Below are 20,257 nucleotides of genomic sequence, written 5' to 3'. Positions count from 1 at the left end.
AAAACAGAACTCGCTAACAACAAATTGGCCTGTCAGATGGACAACGTTCCGGTAGCCTATTAGGACCTACAGCGCGCGGGGCAAAAGAACGAGAGACCCACATTCCTACATACTCGCACACGTGATGATAAATTTATGACTCCACTGTTCGGTGGCTTGTTTGTTCGCTACCGGACAAGTATCGAAATGACCAACCATTAACTGGCCGGCCGGCCGCCCGGGTGCTGACGCTGGCGAGCACACGGGTTTGAAAAATGGCAAAATTCTGCTCACCTATAAACACTTTCCAGATAAACATGGCACCGCACTTTCGGTGCCTCGCAAATCAACGGAATCCGTACACCGCCGCGGTGAGTCATTTCTAGCGAACACGTTCGTCGATTGATGAAATATCGAGCAATCCTCTCTGGGGGGATTTGTGACCCCTTCAATAGACGACGATCGAAGCCAGAATCTTTCGAGATAGATGGATGACGGCGACGTGACTGGTTGCTGAACTTTGGAGCTCTTGAAAAGTGGTTCTCAGCCGGTCGAAGGCGCAAGTGATAAATGGGAGCCCCCGAGAGAAGTAATGTGGCATAATCACGATCGCTCGGCTCGGTCTCGGCTATTGGGCGACGTCGCCATCTATTGTCACCTAGATCGCAACTGACTGGGGAATATGTGAGGAGGAAAAGCCATTTTCATAAAGTAGAAAATAAGCAACACATCCAACTCTAGAACACAGCCAATAAATCCGAGCGCTGGCTCGTTGGCTGACTGCAAAACACACCCTACTTTCATGGGGTGGATTATTGCTTCTAGACAGCTAGAAGAAGTGAAGGTTCTGGGGTTAGTGTTTTGTGTGCCACTTGCATGTGGGGTTGCGATTTGTCTGGGTCTTGAGAATGCCATTCCCTGACGCGGTAACAAAGTGCAACGAGTGATTGCTGGGCACTTACGGCGCATGGTTTGATTGATTTATAATCGATGTCAATGAGGTTTTCATTTCTGGGAGTGTGATTTACTAGACATCTATGGGAAACGTGCGCTATAATGGCTCAGAACTTGTTTCGTTCACATAGTTTCAATTCTTGGATAGGTTACGCATCGGGTTCCACGCTGCACAAGAAACTATCTCAAAGTTTGATTTATGTCGCATTCTGTCGTTGTTGATTGTCTGAATTTTCATTTATCTCTTCCTACCGCATTTTTTGCACGAACTCGCTCCTAGATCATACTTGCACTGCTAGTAGGTATGCAATGCAGGCCGCCTTCATTTGACCAGCTCGGTAAAGTTATGACCAACGGCGATGATCGTCGCTTCGATCGTCGGTCGACAAGGCAATTCCGAGTTGCAATTGCAGTTGAATGGCCCCTGCCATCGCAGCACTTACTGGCAAGTGCGCTGTCCGTGTGCTTGCCTACTATGGAAGCGAGAGAGTACCTGAACAGCTGCAACTTCAACGGCGACAACAACAACAACAACAACAACAACAACAACAAAAAAGTTAAACGCGTGTTTTATCGCGCTATTTTATTCTAGGTCATAAATTATTGCCGTTCCCGGACCGATAGGCTTTTGCATTCAATTTCAGCTTTTTATGTGCGGCAAGTTCCCGTCATGGTGCTTCGAATGCTATTCAGCGATGAGCAAGACTCAGACGCACGACTGGAAGTTTTTTTCCCTCCATTCTGGGCCGTCACTTCACTGCTAGAAGCCAGCAAGGGAAAGGAAAGGGAAGTTTCACAACTCAAGCCCTCGGGGCTTACTGATAAGATTGAGTTCTAGCTGGGTAAAACATTTTATCGGACCTTGCGCTACTAGAGGAGAGGTAGACGAAACGGATAAATTAAACAATGCTGCTGTGTTTGTGTGGGAGTTCCGAGCAAGGGTAAAGTTGTACTGAATAGTTCAATTTATTACGTAGCCGATGGTTGAAATTCGCCAATTTTTAATAAACCCTTATCATTTTATGAAAAGGTAGCCCATATTAAGGAGGAGAAAAATATTCAAATAACCATACAAGAATTTCAAATATACCACGAAAACGTCGTAGTGAGGGTTTGCTACGCCATTCGAGTCATGAAAATGACCACCCTATCGTAATTGAATCAAGCGTCAGGTTACTAAATAAAGCGAATAATTTATACCTACACACTAAGATTTTTTAACAGGAGTCAGTATTTTTTACTGGGTTTTTGAATTGCTGAAAAAGTCGGTAAAAATTCAAATGACCGTTATCCGTAAGGAATCAATGAAATCGATCAATGTTATTTTCTATCATTAAATGGGGTTAACAGAACTAAGTATGTACAAGTTCAGAACAAATTTTCTCATTAATAAATTTTCCACAGATTTTTAAACTTTTACCGAACAGTTCCGCAATTCAAAAACTCGGTAAAACCGTACTGAATCGATTAATGTGTATTGGAATCTCCATATTTGATCACGTCTGGGATATTCCATCCTTGCAAAGCCTGATTTTTAGAAAATCAAAAATCAATCTTCCAGTGAAGGGGAAATGACTGATGGATTGACACTTCTTCACCTAATATCGTCAGAGAGATAAATGAGAGCTGATTTTTTGCAAGAATTTGCATCATAAAGGGTGTCCACGATGAAATTGCCACACTATGAAATTGCTCTAACTTTTTAACCGTTGGGTAGAATTTAATGAAAATTTGGGTGGATTTAGTTCATAGTGCATTATTTACATCCTGCAAGTTTTAAAGTCCTGTGATCAAAACTCGCGGAAATGGAGTCGAAAGAACAGCTCGTGCGTGATAAAATCTTGCGCATTCATCACGAGAACAAGGATCTCTCCCATCGTTCCATCGCTAAAACGTTGGGAATCGCGAATTCCACGGTGTCGCGAGTGATTAAGCGGTTCAAGGAACGGTTGACCACCGATCGGAAGCCCAGAAGTGAAGGAAAAAGTATTCCGTACAACACCAAAAATCACAACCGCGTAGTTGGGGCCTTCAACCAAAATCCGAACGCCTCCGTTAGGGATGTGGCTAAGAAGCTGCACCTAAGCCGAAGTTTTGTCCAGAAGGCCAAAACTAAGGCTGGGCTTCGAACGTTCAAGGTACAAAAGGCCCCTAATCGCGACGAGAAGCAGAACAAGTCCGCCAAAACCCGTGCCAGGAAGTTGTACCTCAACATGCTGACGAAAGTTGAATGCTGCATCATGGACGACGAAACATATGTGAAGGCCGACTTCAAACAGATCCCCGGCAACCTGTTTTTCACGGCCAAGGATAAGTTCAGCGTTCCGGAGCATGTCCGCACTCAGAAGATGTCCAAATTTGCGAAGAAATTCCTGGTTTGGCAAGCCATCTGCACGTGCGGGAAGCGGAGTGCACCTTTCGTGACCCAGGACACGTGGAACGGACAGGTGTACATAAAAGAGTGCCTCCAGAAGCGGCTGCTTCCTCTCCTGGAGGCCCACAACGTCCCAACAATCTTCTGGCCGGATTTGGCCTCATGCCACTACTCCAAGGACGTGCTGAAGTGGTATGCGGACAATAAGGTCAATTTCGTGCCGAAAATGTTCAACCCTCCCAACACTCCGGAGCTCCGCCACATCGAGAAGTACTGGGCGATTATGAAGCAGCACCTTCTTAAACGACCTAAGGTAGTGAAGACAGTCGAGGAACTGAAGAAAGTATGGGTTTACATGCAAAAAACGGTTGATTCACAGGTTGTGCAGAATCTTATGGCCGGGGTTAAGGCCAAGGTGCGGGCATTTGCGTATGGACTGTAAATAAAATACGAGTAAAATGGTAAAATGAAGTTTAATAGTTATTTCTCAATCCCTGAAAATTTGATGGCAATCGGATGAAAACTCGAATTTTGCGAATCAATTTTGTGTGTGGCAATTTCATCGTGGACACCCTTTATTCCAGAGCATCCTTCTGCAAAAAATTACTGTCTATCACTTCATTTACGATAAAAGGTAAAGACATGCAGAAGGCATTTTTTTAACCCTTACGGTACTTCGGCCTAACCGCTCAATTTGGGCCTATCGAGCAGAAAACTTCAAATAAATCCAAGATTTCAGAGTTAACAAGTCAATTATGCGTTTGGGGCGATACTTTAGTTAATAAGCTACCGAACGAAGGCAATGAGAACGAGTGATATGAAGGTTTGCACCCATTATTCCCAAAAACAAAAGAAGCGCTCCGACCGAATTAATTTTTTATCTTCATCCGATAGGCCGAAGTGAATTCATGTGCGTTTCAATAGCGTTTCAATGCGTTAGGCCGAGTTTGGCGACAAGAAGTACTGTTATAGCGAACTTGTTTATTATCGGGGTTGAAACCAGTTCCAACCCAGTGCGAAATCGAACTTTTTGTCAGTGCGAACCTCAACCTGAGTTAGGTTTTAAAAACAAACGATCAAACTGACGTTTGTCAGAAAACAAGCAGACCCGATCTTGATACCCGATCCAGGTTGGAACTGAATAATAAACAAATTCGCTATTAGACTTTTGACAATATCTCAACGATTGGTTTATCTTTTTCAAATCTTACGGTACATACGGAAAGGTAAATAAATTTGGAAGCCATCAGTAACAATAACATTCCGTTTTGTGCTAAACTGCACTAGATTAATAAAGACTAAGTTCAGGTTGTGCTTAATAGGCCGGAAATGGGGTAGTAAACTGTATGTGCTCGATTTTTTTTATTTTCTTTCCCCTACACTATGCTATTCAAATGGGAGCTGGGAACTCGGGTACCCAGTCGAGCACTTAACGGTTAAGTTCGTTCTAGTTAAAGACTGACTAGAAGTAAATTGGTACGCCCCTCGCGCGCCGCTAGCACGCCTCTAGTGTTGGGAATCTTTGACAGTGGTTTGTTTACACTTCTATAGAGAACAACTGGTGCAAGTTTGATCAACAACAACAGTTTGTCAAGTGCTCAAAACCTACAAGGAAACCTTGAGTGTGGAAAGAAATCAGCGAATCTACGAAAAAACTGGAGCCAGGGATCGTCAGCTGCGCAGCAAGGTGTTGAGGTTCATTAAAGCCAACCCCGGTCTTTCGATCCGAGATGTGGCCAGAAGGTACAACGCCAACTTTCAAACGGTGCGGAACATCCTTACCAGGGAAGGATACAAGTCGTACACATCCAGTAAACATCCGAACCGGCACATGAAGCAGAATTCCATGACCAAAAAGCGTGCAAGTCTCTTGTACGACCGTGTTTTGACGAAACACAAGGGCTGCACTTTGATCGATGACGAAAAATATGTCAAACTCGGTTTTAAGCAGCTTCCCGGTCAAAAGTTTTATATCGCGACTGGACGCGGGGATGTGTCGGGAATATTCAAGTTCGTGTTTGCCGAACATGATTTGGCAAGCAATTTTCAGTTGTGGCCTGAAATGGAACCATTCGTCACATCCTCGACGATGACATCCCAAGTTTACATCGAAGAATAAATAAAAAAGCGTGTATTGCCGTTCATCCGCAAGCATAGGGGCAAAGTCTTCTTTTGGTCCGATTTGGCCAGCTGCCAGCTACTCCAAGGTGGTTCTGGAGTGATATGCTGCCAACAAGATCGATTTTGTCCCCAGGCTAATGAATCCTCCAAATTGCCCAGAACTTCGACCAATCGAAAAATACTGGGCAATTTCAAAACAACGACTTCGACGAGGCGGTGGGGCAGTCAAAGACATCCAGCAAATGCGGGCAAAATGGAAGAAATGCGGTGATTCCTTGTACGTTTCCAGTGTGCTCTATCAAGAGGAAGGTTCGAGATTTCGAGAAATTTAACCATCTAATGCTGTAGTTTTAATAAAACTACTGTAAAGCAACCATTAATGGACTTTTTATATTTATTGAATCACGAATTACGGGGCTTTTTGTGCGTACCAATTTACTTTTAGTCAGCTTTTAGTTGCTTATGGTCCTCCAAGAATCGTAAAAACAACAAGGGACAGCCCTATGGGGTTGTACGCTATGGTGACGTAGGACTACGTGGTCTTATATATTAAATGTTATTTGTTAACTGCAGCAGGAGCTTGTGTTTTGTGCAAGAATAGGAATTTGAGCGGGGCTCTCTCTGCTTATGACTATGATTGCCCAGAAAAGAACCTTCTGATTTGAAGCTTAGTTGGAACATGTTCAGAAATTTAACTCTTTTGGAAAATCTTGATAGCCCAGAAAAGGGCCAATGCTAGTACAGGCTTAAAGTCTCTGGAAGATGATTATTAAGTGTAGGCAGCTGGATTAGCAAATCGGACCGGACAATCAAATATTCTTCGGTTCAATGAATGTGCACTGGCACGAGTCTCGGCACGTCTGCTGCTGGACAGGGGTTGAACTGGTGTCTGCGACAGGTTGGAAGGCCGCAGCGAGGTGCTTCGTAGATTTCACTTGCTTCCAAGTTTGGTTACAAGATTACAACGCTGGAGAGCATTTTGTGCGGTCGTTGGGGGCGTGTGGTTCTGAATATGGCGATGAGTGTGCAAAACTGTTAGGCAATTGCATTCTCCCTATTCGCACACGCCCGAAGATTGGAGGTAATTGCCACTTCGACTTGTTTCGTCCAATAACGACTCTCTGATGACAGTATTGGGGAAGCAGTAATGTTACATCTACATGTTTCGTCTAGAAACGATTCTCTGATGACTGTGTTGGGGAAGCAGCATATGCTTTGTTAGTTATTTCGACACTTTTGAGCAATGCTTGATATTTGCCACTTTGTCAATTATTTAAACAGTCAAAACTATCGATGCGTAGAAACATTTCTGATCGATTGGTGATAAAATCATTAAAATTGGTCCAGGGGCAGCTGAGTTATTAACGTTTAAAATCTTTCATAATTTTGTTACATGTTCCATTTTCGATTTCCACAAAGTCTACCTCCATATATAAATCACAGACGTAGTGCTTAGTCAAAAAATACTTTTGGATTGACTGTTTTTGGAAATGGTCATTGAATGTAGCCATAATTAACGCAATGGAAACAAATTCACCTATCTACGAATCGTACTACATGCAAAGCTAACAACACTGACTGACTGAAATCTGTAATCTGTGATATGGAAATCACTTTTTTTCCCACCACAGAAACACCTTATTTTTTATGCAAAATAATGGATGTGCGTTCACAAAACACACGAAATCTTAAAAAAAAAAAAAAACAATATTAATGAAAATTGTTCAATTTAATTAATCATGTTACCATGCTTCTGCATTAATTTTCCTTCATATGCAACTGTTGTTCAATGGAAAATTATGCATATGCTAAGTTCTGTTAATAGTAACAGTGTTTAAAACATGTATGGTACCTCTACATATGCAGTAAGATAAACATCCAAAGTTCCTCCTTTCTTACATATTCAACGAAATCTAATTGTTTTTTTTTTTCAGGGCTAAGTACTCTATTTTATAGTCTGTGAAAGGGAAATCACATATCATGTGGCATCAATTTACATGGCATGTTGAGAGATTGAGGCTGTGAGAGAAAATATTCGCTCGTGGATTTTTTTATGATGGATTATTTGTCGTCAATCAGTGTAGGCTGTTTTAAAATTTTACTTAAACGCGAATTGTTACAATTTTACTTCAAGTATTTGCATAACATTTATATTTTATTGTTGATGCCTAGCTAACCTCGTCAAGAAAGTTTTTTTAAGCGTACTTTTATTCACTGTTATGCGGGATGTTCCGCACGATGGCAGAGAGAGAGGGAAACATTCCACCTTTTATCGCTAACTTGATCCTGCTTGCTGCTGATACCACTCAGTACGTTGTCCAAAGTGAAAATGAGCGGAGGCACAACAGCAGCGTTATTCTATAACTTTCGAGGATCAAGCAGAACGATGTGCAACCAAGTGGTAAATTTTATTTTTAATTAATTAGTAGGTCTTTTTTGCAACATAATGAACATATCTGATGCTTCTGAACGATGAAATAAAGTCATAATAAATTTTACGTGCTGTTTTGAGCATGGTTGGCTTTGATAATTAACTTTTAAAAGTGTCCGGATTTATGGACTAGGTGTCTGGGTTTCGGTGCATTGCAGTACTCAATTATGACGACTGGGTTTGGGGAAAACGGTTTTTTTTTTCCATGAAAACAGTGATAAAATTATCACTTTTTAAAAGTTGAAAACCTTGTGTTGAGAATCAGAAGAATCGGAATCTTATTTGTTTTTGAAATCTTGATTGATTTCTGTATCGGTGTGATCGTGCACGGACAGGACCCAATTTGTACGTCGTGTGATGGACGGAAATAATAAAACTAGATTGTTTTTTTGACCTTCCTACCATGGCAGAGGCTATGTAACACTACATAACAAGCAATGGCAATTATCATGGGACCAGGGATGACATCTATGGGTAGGTGCAGTTATTATTTTATGCTAAGGGTAGAGGCAGTAGTAGTCGCTTGCACGAACATGGTGATTCTTAGAAAAATTTCACTTACCTTTGAACCCTTTACATAATTTGTATTGATTTTTTTTTTCATGAAATTCCATACATCCATCTAAAATTTTTTTTCTGAAATCCTACAGCCTACCAATATTATTATTAATTCCGATATAATCGTTTCCACTGAATTCTTATAGAATTCTCGTTCAAGTTGCTTTTAAATTCTGCTAGGAATTGCATAGGAATACCACACGAAATTTGCTTTGAAACTCTCGTACGAACTCTCCTCAGAAGTACCATCAGAACTACCATCGAATAATCTTTTTAATTGTCCAGGAACTTACTCAGAACTATCTTCAAATTCACATCAAGCTTCACAGGTGTTCTTTCTTCCATTTCTTTAGAAATATAAATCCCATAACTATTTTGGAATTCTAATCTAATAAACTTTTGTTGGGAATTTCTCTTCTCTAATTCTCATTAAAATTCACGTGGAATTCTTTTCACAATTTCTTTTTCTATGTATTACAGCTATCCCTTGAAGAACGAGTTATCCACTGAGTTCTACCCACTGCCCTTTCTCAGCGGGTTTTCAACCAGCCGATCTGATTTTTTGCATTTGAGTGGTGCCAATGGAGAAACAGTCACTCGCAGAAAACCAGGCCCATTGGTTGAAAAATTCGTCGGGAAAAAGCGGTGGGTAGAAGTCAGTGGGTAACGCGTTCTTCCGAACATATCTGTAGTCTTAAATTTCCACGGAATCATGCTTCAGACTCTAGTTGAATTTTTTGCATTAAAATTCCCTAAAAATGCTTCCAGTATACCCTTTAAATTCCTGTGTCTTCAGAAAGTCACCAAGGCTGCAAAAGCCTAGTGGGTGGGACATTTTTTGAAAATGCCAGATGTTATCCCGCAAAACGCTGTTCGCCTCAAATCCAGTCGTTAAAACACAAAGAGGAGCATATCAGGCTAGATGATCGCATATAATGCTTTGAATTATCGACAGAATATTCTTAGATTTCTATACAGGATGCTATTTGAACCACCTTGAATGTTTCTTTAGAATTTACGTTTAGAATCAATCACAACTTATTAGGATTTTTCTGTGAAACAAGTTAGGAAATAATTCCAGATCTTCCTTGAAATCATTTTCTAATCTTCCTCCAAGTCTTCGGAATATCCCTGAAAATAATGAGACTTCTTAAAAATATCTTTACTCTTCTGAAGTAAATGGCAGTTTAGTACACCGAACAGTCGAATGAAGGGAAGTTTATAGCGGTGCCGGTGGTGTAGTCGTAAGCGTGATTGTCTCTCTCCCCAAAAGGCCTGGGTTCAATCTCAGTCGCGCCGTCCTTCGGAAGGGAAGTAAATCCGTTGGTCCCTGGTTCATGAGTTGATGGGTCGATAGGTAGGGTCCAGGTGTGGAAATTGCCTTCCGTGGAGTCGGTAGCGTTGGTATTCAGTACGGAAAACAAGATCGACGGAAAAAAAATCAAGGGAAAAAAGAAACGAAATTTATAATCGTTTGATTGCTGTAAGGGCCCATGCATTAATTATGTCACGCTAAATCGAGGAGAAATTTACCCCCCCCCCCTATCGTGACGTTTTTCCTTTACCTAATGCATTGCTTGTCACAAAATCTTAGAACCCCTCCCTCCCCCTAGAGCATAATATATGCATCAACCCTAAGACTGCAAATCTGAAAATCTGATATCGGAACTTTGCTGAAGTGTTCAGAAATTTACATGAGTTTTACAGAACTTGTTTAATGTTCCAGTAATTTCCATGAAATTATTTGTTCTACTCTAAGGATCTCCAAGCTTTCGTGTTTTTTTTTCAAAGCTACATCAAGTTGAAGTTCTCGAAAATGAAACTGTGCCAAAAATGTATAAACTGTCCCGAAAATCTCTGGACTTCTGTAAAGTTCCCATAATAGATATAAACAAAATCTGAATTGCCCAGGAATTCTCTGGATTTCTCTTCATAAAGTTTCTCAAAATATTCCTAAAGTTTATGGAGCTGTCCTGTCTTTAATCTTCTTCGAAAGTCTAAACTTTCCTTAAATTATTATAACTGCAGTAACTTCGTGTTTGACATCGGTGAAGAGTAAAGAGAGATAGCAAACTTAACTTAAGAAAACGATTTGCAACGGAAGCATTTTTGTGTTGAGTCAACTCTCAGATACAATTTTACATGTTGTGCATAGTCTTGCAATATCAAAAGAGCTATTAGAATCAATATCAAACATGGTATTTCGTTCCAAAGTCGCGCGTGATACTGAGAACGTATGAGAATGAAAAAAAAATATAATTTTGCTAATGATTAGGCCAGCACTGATTACGTCCCTACTAGGACTTTACACCGGCCCTCAACTGAATGTTCTTTGAACACTTCTACAGTTGTTAATTGAGAGCTTTCTAAGTCTGAACCTGTACTGTTAGTATAATTGTATGGCATGGCAATCATACTCTATGTCCACACACTTAGAAATATTTAATCTTACACGTGACGGAATTCATCTTTGACATAAAGTATGAGATTTAAACAAACATGTAATGTAAAATTAAGAGCTCCGCGACTTTGAATTTGATGTCAAAATTGACGTTCGTATATGTCAGTCTCAGAGCACCCAAATTTACATCAATGTTTCTAAGTGTGCTGAAAAGACGAGACATTTTTCAACCCCAAAAAATTGCTAAAGGGCGAACACGAAATTATTGCGACACCGAAAATGTCATGCCAATTTTCTTATAATGTTTAGAATCAAACCAAAATTTTAGGGTAGTTTTATACATATATTTACTTCAAAAATCAAAAGAAAAGTTAATCGATGGAGCCTTGAGTGTAAAATTGAACGCATTTTCGCTTGATGCCCTCCATCAAAGTCTTTACAGTGTCATCCGGTACCAGTTTCTCAGTTTTTTTTTTCCATTTTCTTAACATGTCCTTCTCGTCTTTGACTGTCTTCTTGCTCTTTGCTCTTCAGAAGTTCCCGCTTCATTATTGCCCAGTACTGCTCCACCGGGCGCAGCTCCGGACAGTTTGGCGGATTCATGTTCTTTGGAACAAAATGGACAGAATTGGCCTCATACCACTCCAGGACACTTTTAGAATAGTGGCATGATGCCAAATCTGGCCAAAATAGCGGAGCTTCGTCGTGCTGCTGCAAGAACGGCAAAAGGCGCTTCTCGAGGCACTCAGATTTGTAGATCTCGCCATTTACTGTGCCCTTTGTCACGAAAGGCTCACTCCTCAGTCCGCAAGAGCAGATGGCCTGCCAAATGAGATATTTGGAGGCGAACTTCGACATTTTCTTCTTCTTAAATTTGTCGTCCACATCGAACTTGCTCTTGCCGGTGAAAAACTCCAACCCCGGAATTTGCTTAAAATCGGCTTTTATATACGTTTCGTCGTCCATCACACAGCAGCCATATTTTGTCAGCATCTTCTCGTAGAGCTTCCGTGCCCGAGTTTTAGCCGTCGATTGTTGCCGCTCATCGCGGTTTGGGAAGTTCTGTACCTTGTATGTATGTAGTCCAGCTCTCTTCTTTGCATTCTGGACGTAGCTCTGCGACATGCCGATCTTTTTAGCCAAATCACGGCTTGAGACGTTGGGATTTGCTTTAATCATCCGCTTCACCTTTCCCTCCGTATTTTTTGTTCTCCGGTCCTGGTTTTCTTCCAGCTCCTTTGCCGTGGTCCAACGTCAACCGCTCCTGGAACCGCTTCAACACTCTGGAGACGGTTGAATGGTGAATGTTCAACATTTTTCCCAACTGCCGGTGCGACAGGTCAGAAAATTCCAGGTGTTTGGAAAGAATGTGTTCTCTCAACTCGCGTTGGTTCACCTCCATTTTCGTTGAATCGAAAAACACGACTTCGAGTTTGACAGCATGTACACAATACACATCAATGAGAAAGTGTGCAAAATTTGGTTGATTTTTACCAAATGGTAAAAAAAATTATGCCCCTTTGAATGTGTCGCAATAATTTCGTGTTCGCCCTTTAGACCGGGACCGGGAACTAAATCAAGCCGCCTCCAGCATGGTCTTGCATTATAGCTGCTCCTTTACCGGCTGAGCTAAGGGTTATTTTTCGCGTTATTTTTAAGAACTTTTTATGGAATTGCCCATAGTTTACGAAATTTATTTGAACTACGATGAAGTCAATTGAACTACCCTGGAATTTGTTTCTAGCGTCTGTTTTTATCACTAGGGGTGGAGCAATTTGTATTCACTTAAACAACGGCGCCGGTGGTGTAGTGGTAAGCGTGACTGCTTTCTCACACCCCAATGAATCTGGCTTCATTCCCAGCCAAGGTCGGTGGGATTTTTCTGAGGCATAAAAATCTCTGGTCACGTCTTCCTTCGGAAGGGAAGTAAAGCCGTTGGTCCTGGCCCATGTGTGTTGTGAATGGGTGCGATATCCTACGCAGGTGTGGAAGCTGCCTTCCTGCACATTCGGTTGCCGTCAATGGATGGCAATCGATGTCCGTCGATGATTGGCACTAGATTGCGGAACAGAGACCGACGTTAAATAAAGGAAAAGAAGATCTATAAATTTCTTAATGCACTTGATGATGTAGGTGCCTGTCTTCATTGGAGCAAGTGAGCATTTTTAAGGCGTACGGTGGGGTCGAGTTCAACGGCTGTACGTCCCTTCCAAAGGAAGACGTGACCCAACATGTTTTCACCTCATAAAAATCCGAATGACCTCGGCTGGGGTCGAACCAGGACACACTGAAGTGCGAAAGCACCGCCTTTTTTCTTGTTCATTCAGTTTCATTCACATTCCTCTAGATTTGATATGATAAACAATGTTGATGACTCCAGTTAGGCAAAAATCTAATTATTTCTGGAAGACCTAAGACTCTTCTCTGGAAATCCTCTGATATATCAACGTCATAACTTGGGAAATATCAAAACCCCACTTCCACAGCTTTAACTGCGTCTATGAAACGTTTATTTTGAATGTCTTCTTAGCTTAGTTTCACTGAGACAGTGTGATTGTTAATAATTTTCATAAATTCAACCATCGATGTCAAGAACCTTCAACTTTCACGCATTGTGATCGCAAGAACTCACTTTCAAATTCAAGCAATGAAAGCCAAATTCACAAAGATCTCCAGTGACCGTTTGACACATGCCGTCAACTTCTGATGACTTAATTGTCACTCGAACACACCCTACCTGGGGCTCCAACCGGCAGCACCTCCGTTCATTTGCTCAAACATACCTACTAATTGTTTCTAACGGCATTTAATAACAACAAATACCATAGTCTCGAGAATGCGACCAGGCATCAACCGACAGGGCCCTGCACGAATCACGGCTTTTTCTTTATCTGCCGCGCAGTCCAACCAAGGGTTCAGATTTGCTCCCTGCACTTCATAGAACGCGAAATGAAAGTAAATCGCTCCTCTCGCATGCCGCTGCAAAGTCACGCCGCTAATAGCTTCATTAGCAATGAAAATCACCCCGAAGGAGTTCCGTGCACCTCTGATGGCGTGGCACGGCGGGGTTGAAGTAAATATATTTAACGACACAAACAAAAAAGAATTAATGGGATGAAAACGTGCCCCCTTGTTTCGGATTTTCCGCGCTGAAGCACCCATTTATTTATTGGTTACGACAACGACCCGAAAGGAAAGTGAAAAGCACTCCCAGAAATAGAATCTATTTGTGATAAATGATTTATTCGAGCACGACCTCCTGCTGCGGGTGGTAATGGTTTGCTGGTTTTGGCGAACTGAAATCGATCTCGCGTGTGGAATTGCCCAAAAATAGACTCAGCAGACAACAGCAGTTTCGATTCCCAGTGGACTCGACTTTACCTCAGAGTCCAATTAACCTTCCCTTTCGATGATTTTGCCATCGGAGTTGCTTTGTCTACAGGAAAGCGACAGTCACCATTGGCAATGAATCTGACTGGTTACAAACATACACACCTCGCCAAATTAGCATTCGGTGATATTTTCATGGGTATTTATTTTCATTACCTGCGTCGTCGTCGTCGTCATTGCCGATTATTTACCCTTAATCAATGCCATCGATGAACGAGTAATGACATTCTGTTTGTTTTGATCTCCCCACTTTCGATTTCCGCAGGTAAATGGTGGAAGCGTAGCCGATCAGGCTGGTCTCATGGCAGGTGATGCCTTGGTCAAGGTCAACGCCACCGACGTATTCAATCTGCGTCACAAGGAAGCACAGGATGTCATCATGTCAGCGGGAAATTCCTTCGAGCTCTCAATTTCCAGGTTTGGTTGACCATCCGAATTACTTTTGATAAATATTAACCTTAATTTGAAATCAACAGAGGCACAGCCTGGAGACCATCGGTCACTCCAACCGGATCGATCCCATCGCCTTCGCCATCTCTGCCCGGAAACATCACTCCGGTGACGAAGACCTCGCTGGCTGCGACTCCACAGCCAGTTCAGCACATCGGTAGCGGACACAACCAGGCTGCCAAGCCTTTCCCAGTGAGTTTAACCTATTGTTGCCGGTATGTTGCTAATGCTAGAGCTACAATAAAACCAATTTCAATTGCAGCAGCAACTGCAAGCACAACAGCAGCAACCGGAGCAGACCAACGGAGAAGAAGGACCCATCAAGAGCATCGTCAACAATCAGTACAACACCCCGGTTGCCATCTACAGTGACGAAACGATCGCCGAAACGCTGTCCTCTCAGGCTGAGGTCCTCGCTGGAGGCGTTCTAGGGTAGGCCACTGGCACCGTATATTGAACTTAAACTCAACGGACGACCGATTGAAACCTCTTTTTCCCCGTTTTAGAGTCAACTTCAAGAAGAACGAGCGCGTCTACTCGCCGGCCAACTCCGAGGTGTACAAGATGCTGCACGAGCAGGGCGACGATCCGGAACCAGGTAATGAGGATCTGTTCCCCCACTACTTCGCACTGGCTTGTATGTTGAAGCTACTGAATGATGGTGATGGAAACATTTTCACATCCGATCGGTTGATTGATTAATAATCCGAACGTGCGATCATCCGGTTCGCACCGAGAATGATCTTACTTCATATTTGCTACTACTACTACTGCATATGCAACCCCACCTCGAGCATCGTCATGCCGCATCAGTGGTTCGTGAGTTAGTGAGATGAGCATTTTTTTTTTGACGTCACTCTAAAAATCACGCGAAAACAGTTTTTAAATTTCTTGCTGTAAAAAGTGTCCCAAGAAACGTGCTCTCTTCTCTCCCTCCGTTCGCGCGGGTTCATTCATTAGGTGGACATTTTCCGACATGACGCGTTCTGTAATTTGCAATGCTCGTGTGAATGAGTTTTTTTTTTGTCTGTTCGTTTTGGCTTTCAATCAACTAACCAATCACTGACACTTATGAATGCTAAAAACTAAATTTTGAGTGACATTTGTACACATCAGAAACACGGCAACACAAACTAGCACATATCTGAAGCTGGTTGCTGGCAAATGGTCAAATAATTTCATGGACTTTTGGGAAAATGTATCGGAAAAAATGGAATTTTGGCAAACACGCGATCCTGATCCGGTGAGTCACGCGGAAAACATGTCACTCGCACTTGGCGTGTACCCTAGATTAATTTGGAGTGTCGAAAGTTGGCACCCGCTGATGGAAATCCAATTTCTGTAATTGTGAGTCAGAGTCTAAAGTTTGTCCAGTTTTCATTTTATTATTTACTATAAGTATATCGCTTAAACTATTCTAATTGAAGCAAAATTTTGACAGTAGAAAGTGGACTTAAACAACAACAACAACACCCTCAGTATTAATGCCCCGTCTTATGGTACAAACCATGCAAATTTCAATGGGCAAGACCCTCACTTCTGTTCTTCTATGTTATTTTTCAGGAATATACACTCAATCAGTGTTGGAAAAGTATCAAAAAATCAAATCTCACCAAAAAACAAGATCACGCTTGATTTTCGTAGACAAAAATCAACTTGCAAACAACTGCTGTTGATATTGCACGCTGTGATATCGCAGCATGGAATATCGAAAACTCACCAGCTGCAAATCTCACCAAATTGTGGTGAGATTGAGTTTCATGATGTTTGCTTTACAACCGAACGCAACCGAAACTTACACAACTTACAAACTTTATTTAAAATTAAGCTTTTTTGAAAATTTCTGGTGAAAAATCTGCACCGTTCGGATTGGCAAGTTTTTTGGAAAATTGTTGGTCTCAAATTTGCATCCTTCTGCTGAATAGAGAAACAAACATTAATGATAATTGCTGGTGTAAAATTTGTACCATTCTGATGATTGGAGGGAAGCTGCTTTACTGAAAATTTGGTGGAAACCTGCAACATACTGATCATAGGAGAAGCAAGTTATATTTAAAATGTCTGGTGGAAAATGGAAAAAATAAATCTGCACATTTCAGAAGATTGGAGAAGTATTTTTTATTGAACTTAACGGTGGAAAATTTGCATCGTTCTGATCAATTGAAATTTTCTGGTGTAAAATTTTATGGGGGCAAGTTTGTATTGAAGATTTCTGATGAAAGATTTGCAACAATCTGCCGCATCGAGAGGCAAGCTGAATTGAAAATACCTGATGTAAAAGTTGCACAGTTCTGGTGAATGGAGGGGTAAGCTTTATTGAACATTTCTGGTAGAAAAACTACAACGTTTTAGTGAACGGGCGGGCAACTTAAACTTGACTTCCGAGGAGAATCTCAGAGGTATTGAATTCTGAGGACAGTTCTAAAAGAGAAGATTTCTGGGGATGATTCCATGAAAATTCTGCGGATAATTTCTACTAAATCCTGCAGATATTTCCAATATAATTTCGAAAAGAATACCGAGAGAATCAAATTTTGAATGAAATTTCAAAGGGATGTTGAGAAAAATTTAAAGTGAATTCCGAGGATAATTTCAAGCTTATTATGGGAAGAATTTCTGGAGAATGCAGAGGAAGTTCTGCTGAAACTTTAGGATAATTTCAGTGCAAAGGTGTTGTGAGAAAAAAAAGTTTTAAAATATTCCGAGAAGAACCTTAAGGATATTCAATTCTTATGACAGTTCCAAAATATTTCTGGGGAGAATTCAAAGAAAATTCTGCAGATTATTTCTTGTGCATCTTGTAGATAGTTCCATGATAATTTCAAAAATAATACCGAGAAAATCAAAATTAGAGTTACATTCCAAACGGATTTTGAGGAAAATTTAAAGCCAGTACCAATAATTTCTGGTTCATTCCGAGAATATTTTTTTTTTAGGAAATTCTTTTGAAATTCTAAGGGAGTTTCAAAACCAAGGTGTTCAGAGTAAAAGACAAGAAGAGTTCTAAAAATAATTCCAGAGGACTTCTGAGAAGAATTTCAAAAGAGCTCATAGAATTCTAAAGATTTCGAAAAGAACCTCAAGGAATTCTGAGGATGGACTTTTTTGCAGCTGTACAAAGTTTAAAGACAGCTTTTGGATTGCCTAATTGAAATGTGGGTATTAGTTTGCAATTGAACCTTGGTCTATTGTCTTACTAAAAAATCGTCTAAGAATCCTTTCTGAATATTTCAAGTCATTTATTACCGTGGTTAAAAAGTTACAGCTGTTTATGTGCGTTGCAATAAATTCGGGTCTGTCCTTTATATCATCTTGAAAGCATGCTGAATGTTCGGTATCATTTTCTGTCACCCCGACCGGCGGTTCTTTAGGACGGTTCATCATCGACATCGTCGATGGGATTAAATTGCCAATTACCAATTGTCAGACATTGGTTGTCTGAAAGCAGTTTGCATTGAAGAAGATGAACCACCACCGGAGCAAAAACTAAATAAAATTAGCTAAATTAAATCGTAGGGAAACAGTGATGGATGGACAGCGCCATCTCCCACGCACTTTTTAGTTCTCCCCATCATCAGATTAAATGCACCATAGAAAAAAATTGCCCCTCCTTAACAAGACTCCTGGGCACGCTAGTGGTACAACGGAATGATTTTTGCGTAGATGTATCTCTCAGCTTTAACTTTACACGTAGTGAATAGTCTTGCAATATCAAAGAAACTTTTAACATCAAAATCAAGCATGATATTTTGCTTCAAAATCATGCGTGATGTAGAGAGCGTATGAAAGCATATATATCAACTTGCTAATGATTACACCATCACTGCACTCAATTATGATATCACGCATTTTTTTTTTCATTTGGTCCATATTAAAATGAGCAAAGGAATCAAAATTCCACTAAACCTTTCAATGGTTTTTAGTTCTAAAAAGTTGCACTAAATTTGGTTGCAATTTGAGATCACACGATCAAAATAGCATAGCAAAGCATATGCGATTGTACAAATCGTGGGTGGCTGTTTAATGGTCAACTAATACGTTTTGCAGAAAATATCGTGTGTTGACGCAGAAAATATCACTTGGGATTTGTGATTTTCCCCACACAAACATAAAATCTACAAAACAAGCATCGCATTATACACCTGGCCACATCCTTACAATCGCAGGGGACGGGAGGGAAAGTTAATTCAACATCTACTTAAGAAGGTGCAGGGAACCCATACTACCTTCATAGGTGTCACAGGACGGAAAGAGTTGTGTTAGTGGGAGGGTGAATGATTTGGAAGCTCTATTTGTCAATATAGAGCATTTTATAAATCAGTGACACAAATGGAATCTAAATAGATAAAATGAAAAGATCTCACCCGATTGGCCTATTGACTTTGCAGCGTCATGTTTTCGAAAATGCTTTATTTAATGTTCCTTGAACCACCGCAATCACTGATAACGCTCTTCTAGCTCGCATCCACAAAAGAACACACTCCACGCATAATCAAGGTCATGTGTTTTCGGACTTTCTTCTTTAACACTACACAAAGACGTTGCTCATCGCTGCAACAGAAAAATAGATCAGCGCGCGAACAATAGATCAGGCGTGATTGAGGTCATATGCCGGATAACAAAAAACAATGTGAGAGCACACAAAACACCATTGTATCATTAATTCCAGAACAAAACGTTTGCAAAAACTAATTCAATCAGATTAAATTATCGCGCACGGGACTAATAACACGCCACGGAGGAACGGCACAACCTCTCTCAACCGAAGCACAAAGCAGACTCTTGAGATCACACGATCAAAATAATGAACGAAATAAAATCACATTAAAACAGAATACATGGATGCCAAGCCTATTTAATGTTATAAGTGCAGGATTCAGAAAAAATTCCAAGTCCTGGAATGTTTTCTCTAATTCCATCTTTCACCACTTTTCTTATTATGTTCAACTGGATTTTATACTAACTGCCATTGAATTCAAAAAGCCACAGCTAAAAATAAGCCGTTATTCTTATTGTTAGCGGCGATGGTGGTGTAGTGGTAAGCGTGATTACCTCTCACCCCAGCAGGCTTGGGTTAAATTCCAGTCGGCGCCGCTGGGATGTTCTGAGGCATAACATCTCTGATCACGGCTTCCCGAAGTAAAGCCGTTGGTCCCCGGTTCATGAGTTCATGGATCGATAGGTAGGGTCCAGGTGTGAGAGCTGTCTGCCTGGCGTCGGTAGCATTGGTGCTTAGCACGGAAAACAAGATCGACGGAAAATAAATCAAGGAAAAAAATCTTACTTTTGTATTGAAATCTGCAAAACACACGTACTTATAACAATACTCTATTTACATATTTTCAGTTTGGTGCAAATCAAACCTCCACTGCTTTGATGTACTTACTATAAACTGGAAATAGAGTAGTTGAACCCGCATCTCCATTAGAGTGGATCACCGTTTTAAGGAAAAAACGTAAACTTCACCTCATAAAGCTAGAACAATCCTTGTTTGGTTCCATTTGGGGTCCCAAACAACTATGCATAGTTTGGGGACGATTGAGTGAAGCCCGGCTTGCCGCATTGCGTTTGAAATTTTTATCTTAAAATTATTATGGGA

The 20,257-nt window shown here is 41.0% G+C and overlaps 1 protein-coding gene across 11 annotated transcripts in view; it reads left to right on the top strand.

Annotated features, from left to right (window-relative positions):
• Window positions 1-20,257, top strand: part of LOC135711662 (PDZ and LIM domain protein Zasp-like) — a 204,320-nt gene that overhangs the window by 132,479 nt on the left and 51,584 nt on the right. For 10 of the 11 annotated variants that reach the window (XM_065234547.1, XM_065234555.1, XM_065234553.1 and 7 more), the window contains exons 5-8: window positions 14,474-14,625; window positions 14,685-14,850; window positions 14,921-15,090; window positions 15,165-15,256. In XM_065234547.1, the coding sequence (XP_065090619.1) occupies window positions 14,474-14,625; window positions 14,685-14,850; window positions 14,921-15,090; window positions 15,165-15,256 (580 nt within the window). The remainder of the gene's footprint in view (window positions 1-14,473; window positions 14,626-14,684; window positions 14,851-14,920; window positions 15,091-15,164; window positions 15,257-20,257) is intronic. The other variant, XM_065234548.1, reaches the window with a different exon arrangement.

The sequence above is a fragment of the Ochlerotatus camptorhynchus genome, unplaced genomic scaffold (assembly GCF_037179485.1).
Source record: "Ochlerotatus camptorhynchus isolate MF236.1 unplaced genomic scaffold, CSIRO-AGI_Acam_v1.1 ptg000434l, whole genome shotgun sequence".
NCBI classification, from domain to species: Eukaryota; Metazoa; Arthropoda; class Insecta; order Diptera; family Culicidae; genus Ochlerotatus; species Ochlerotatus camptorhynchus.
Note: the sequence above shows the minus strand (reverse complement) of the source record. Positions and strands in the feature narration are given on the sequence as shown.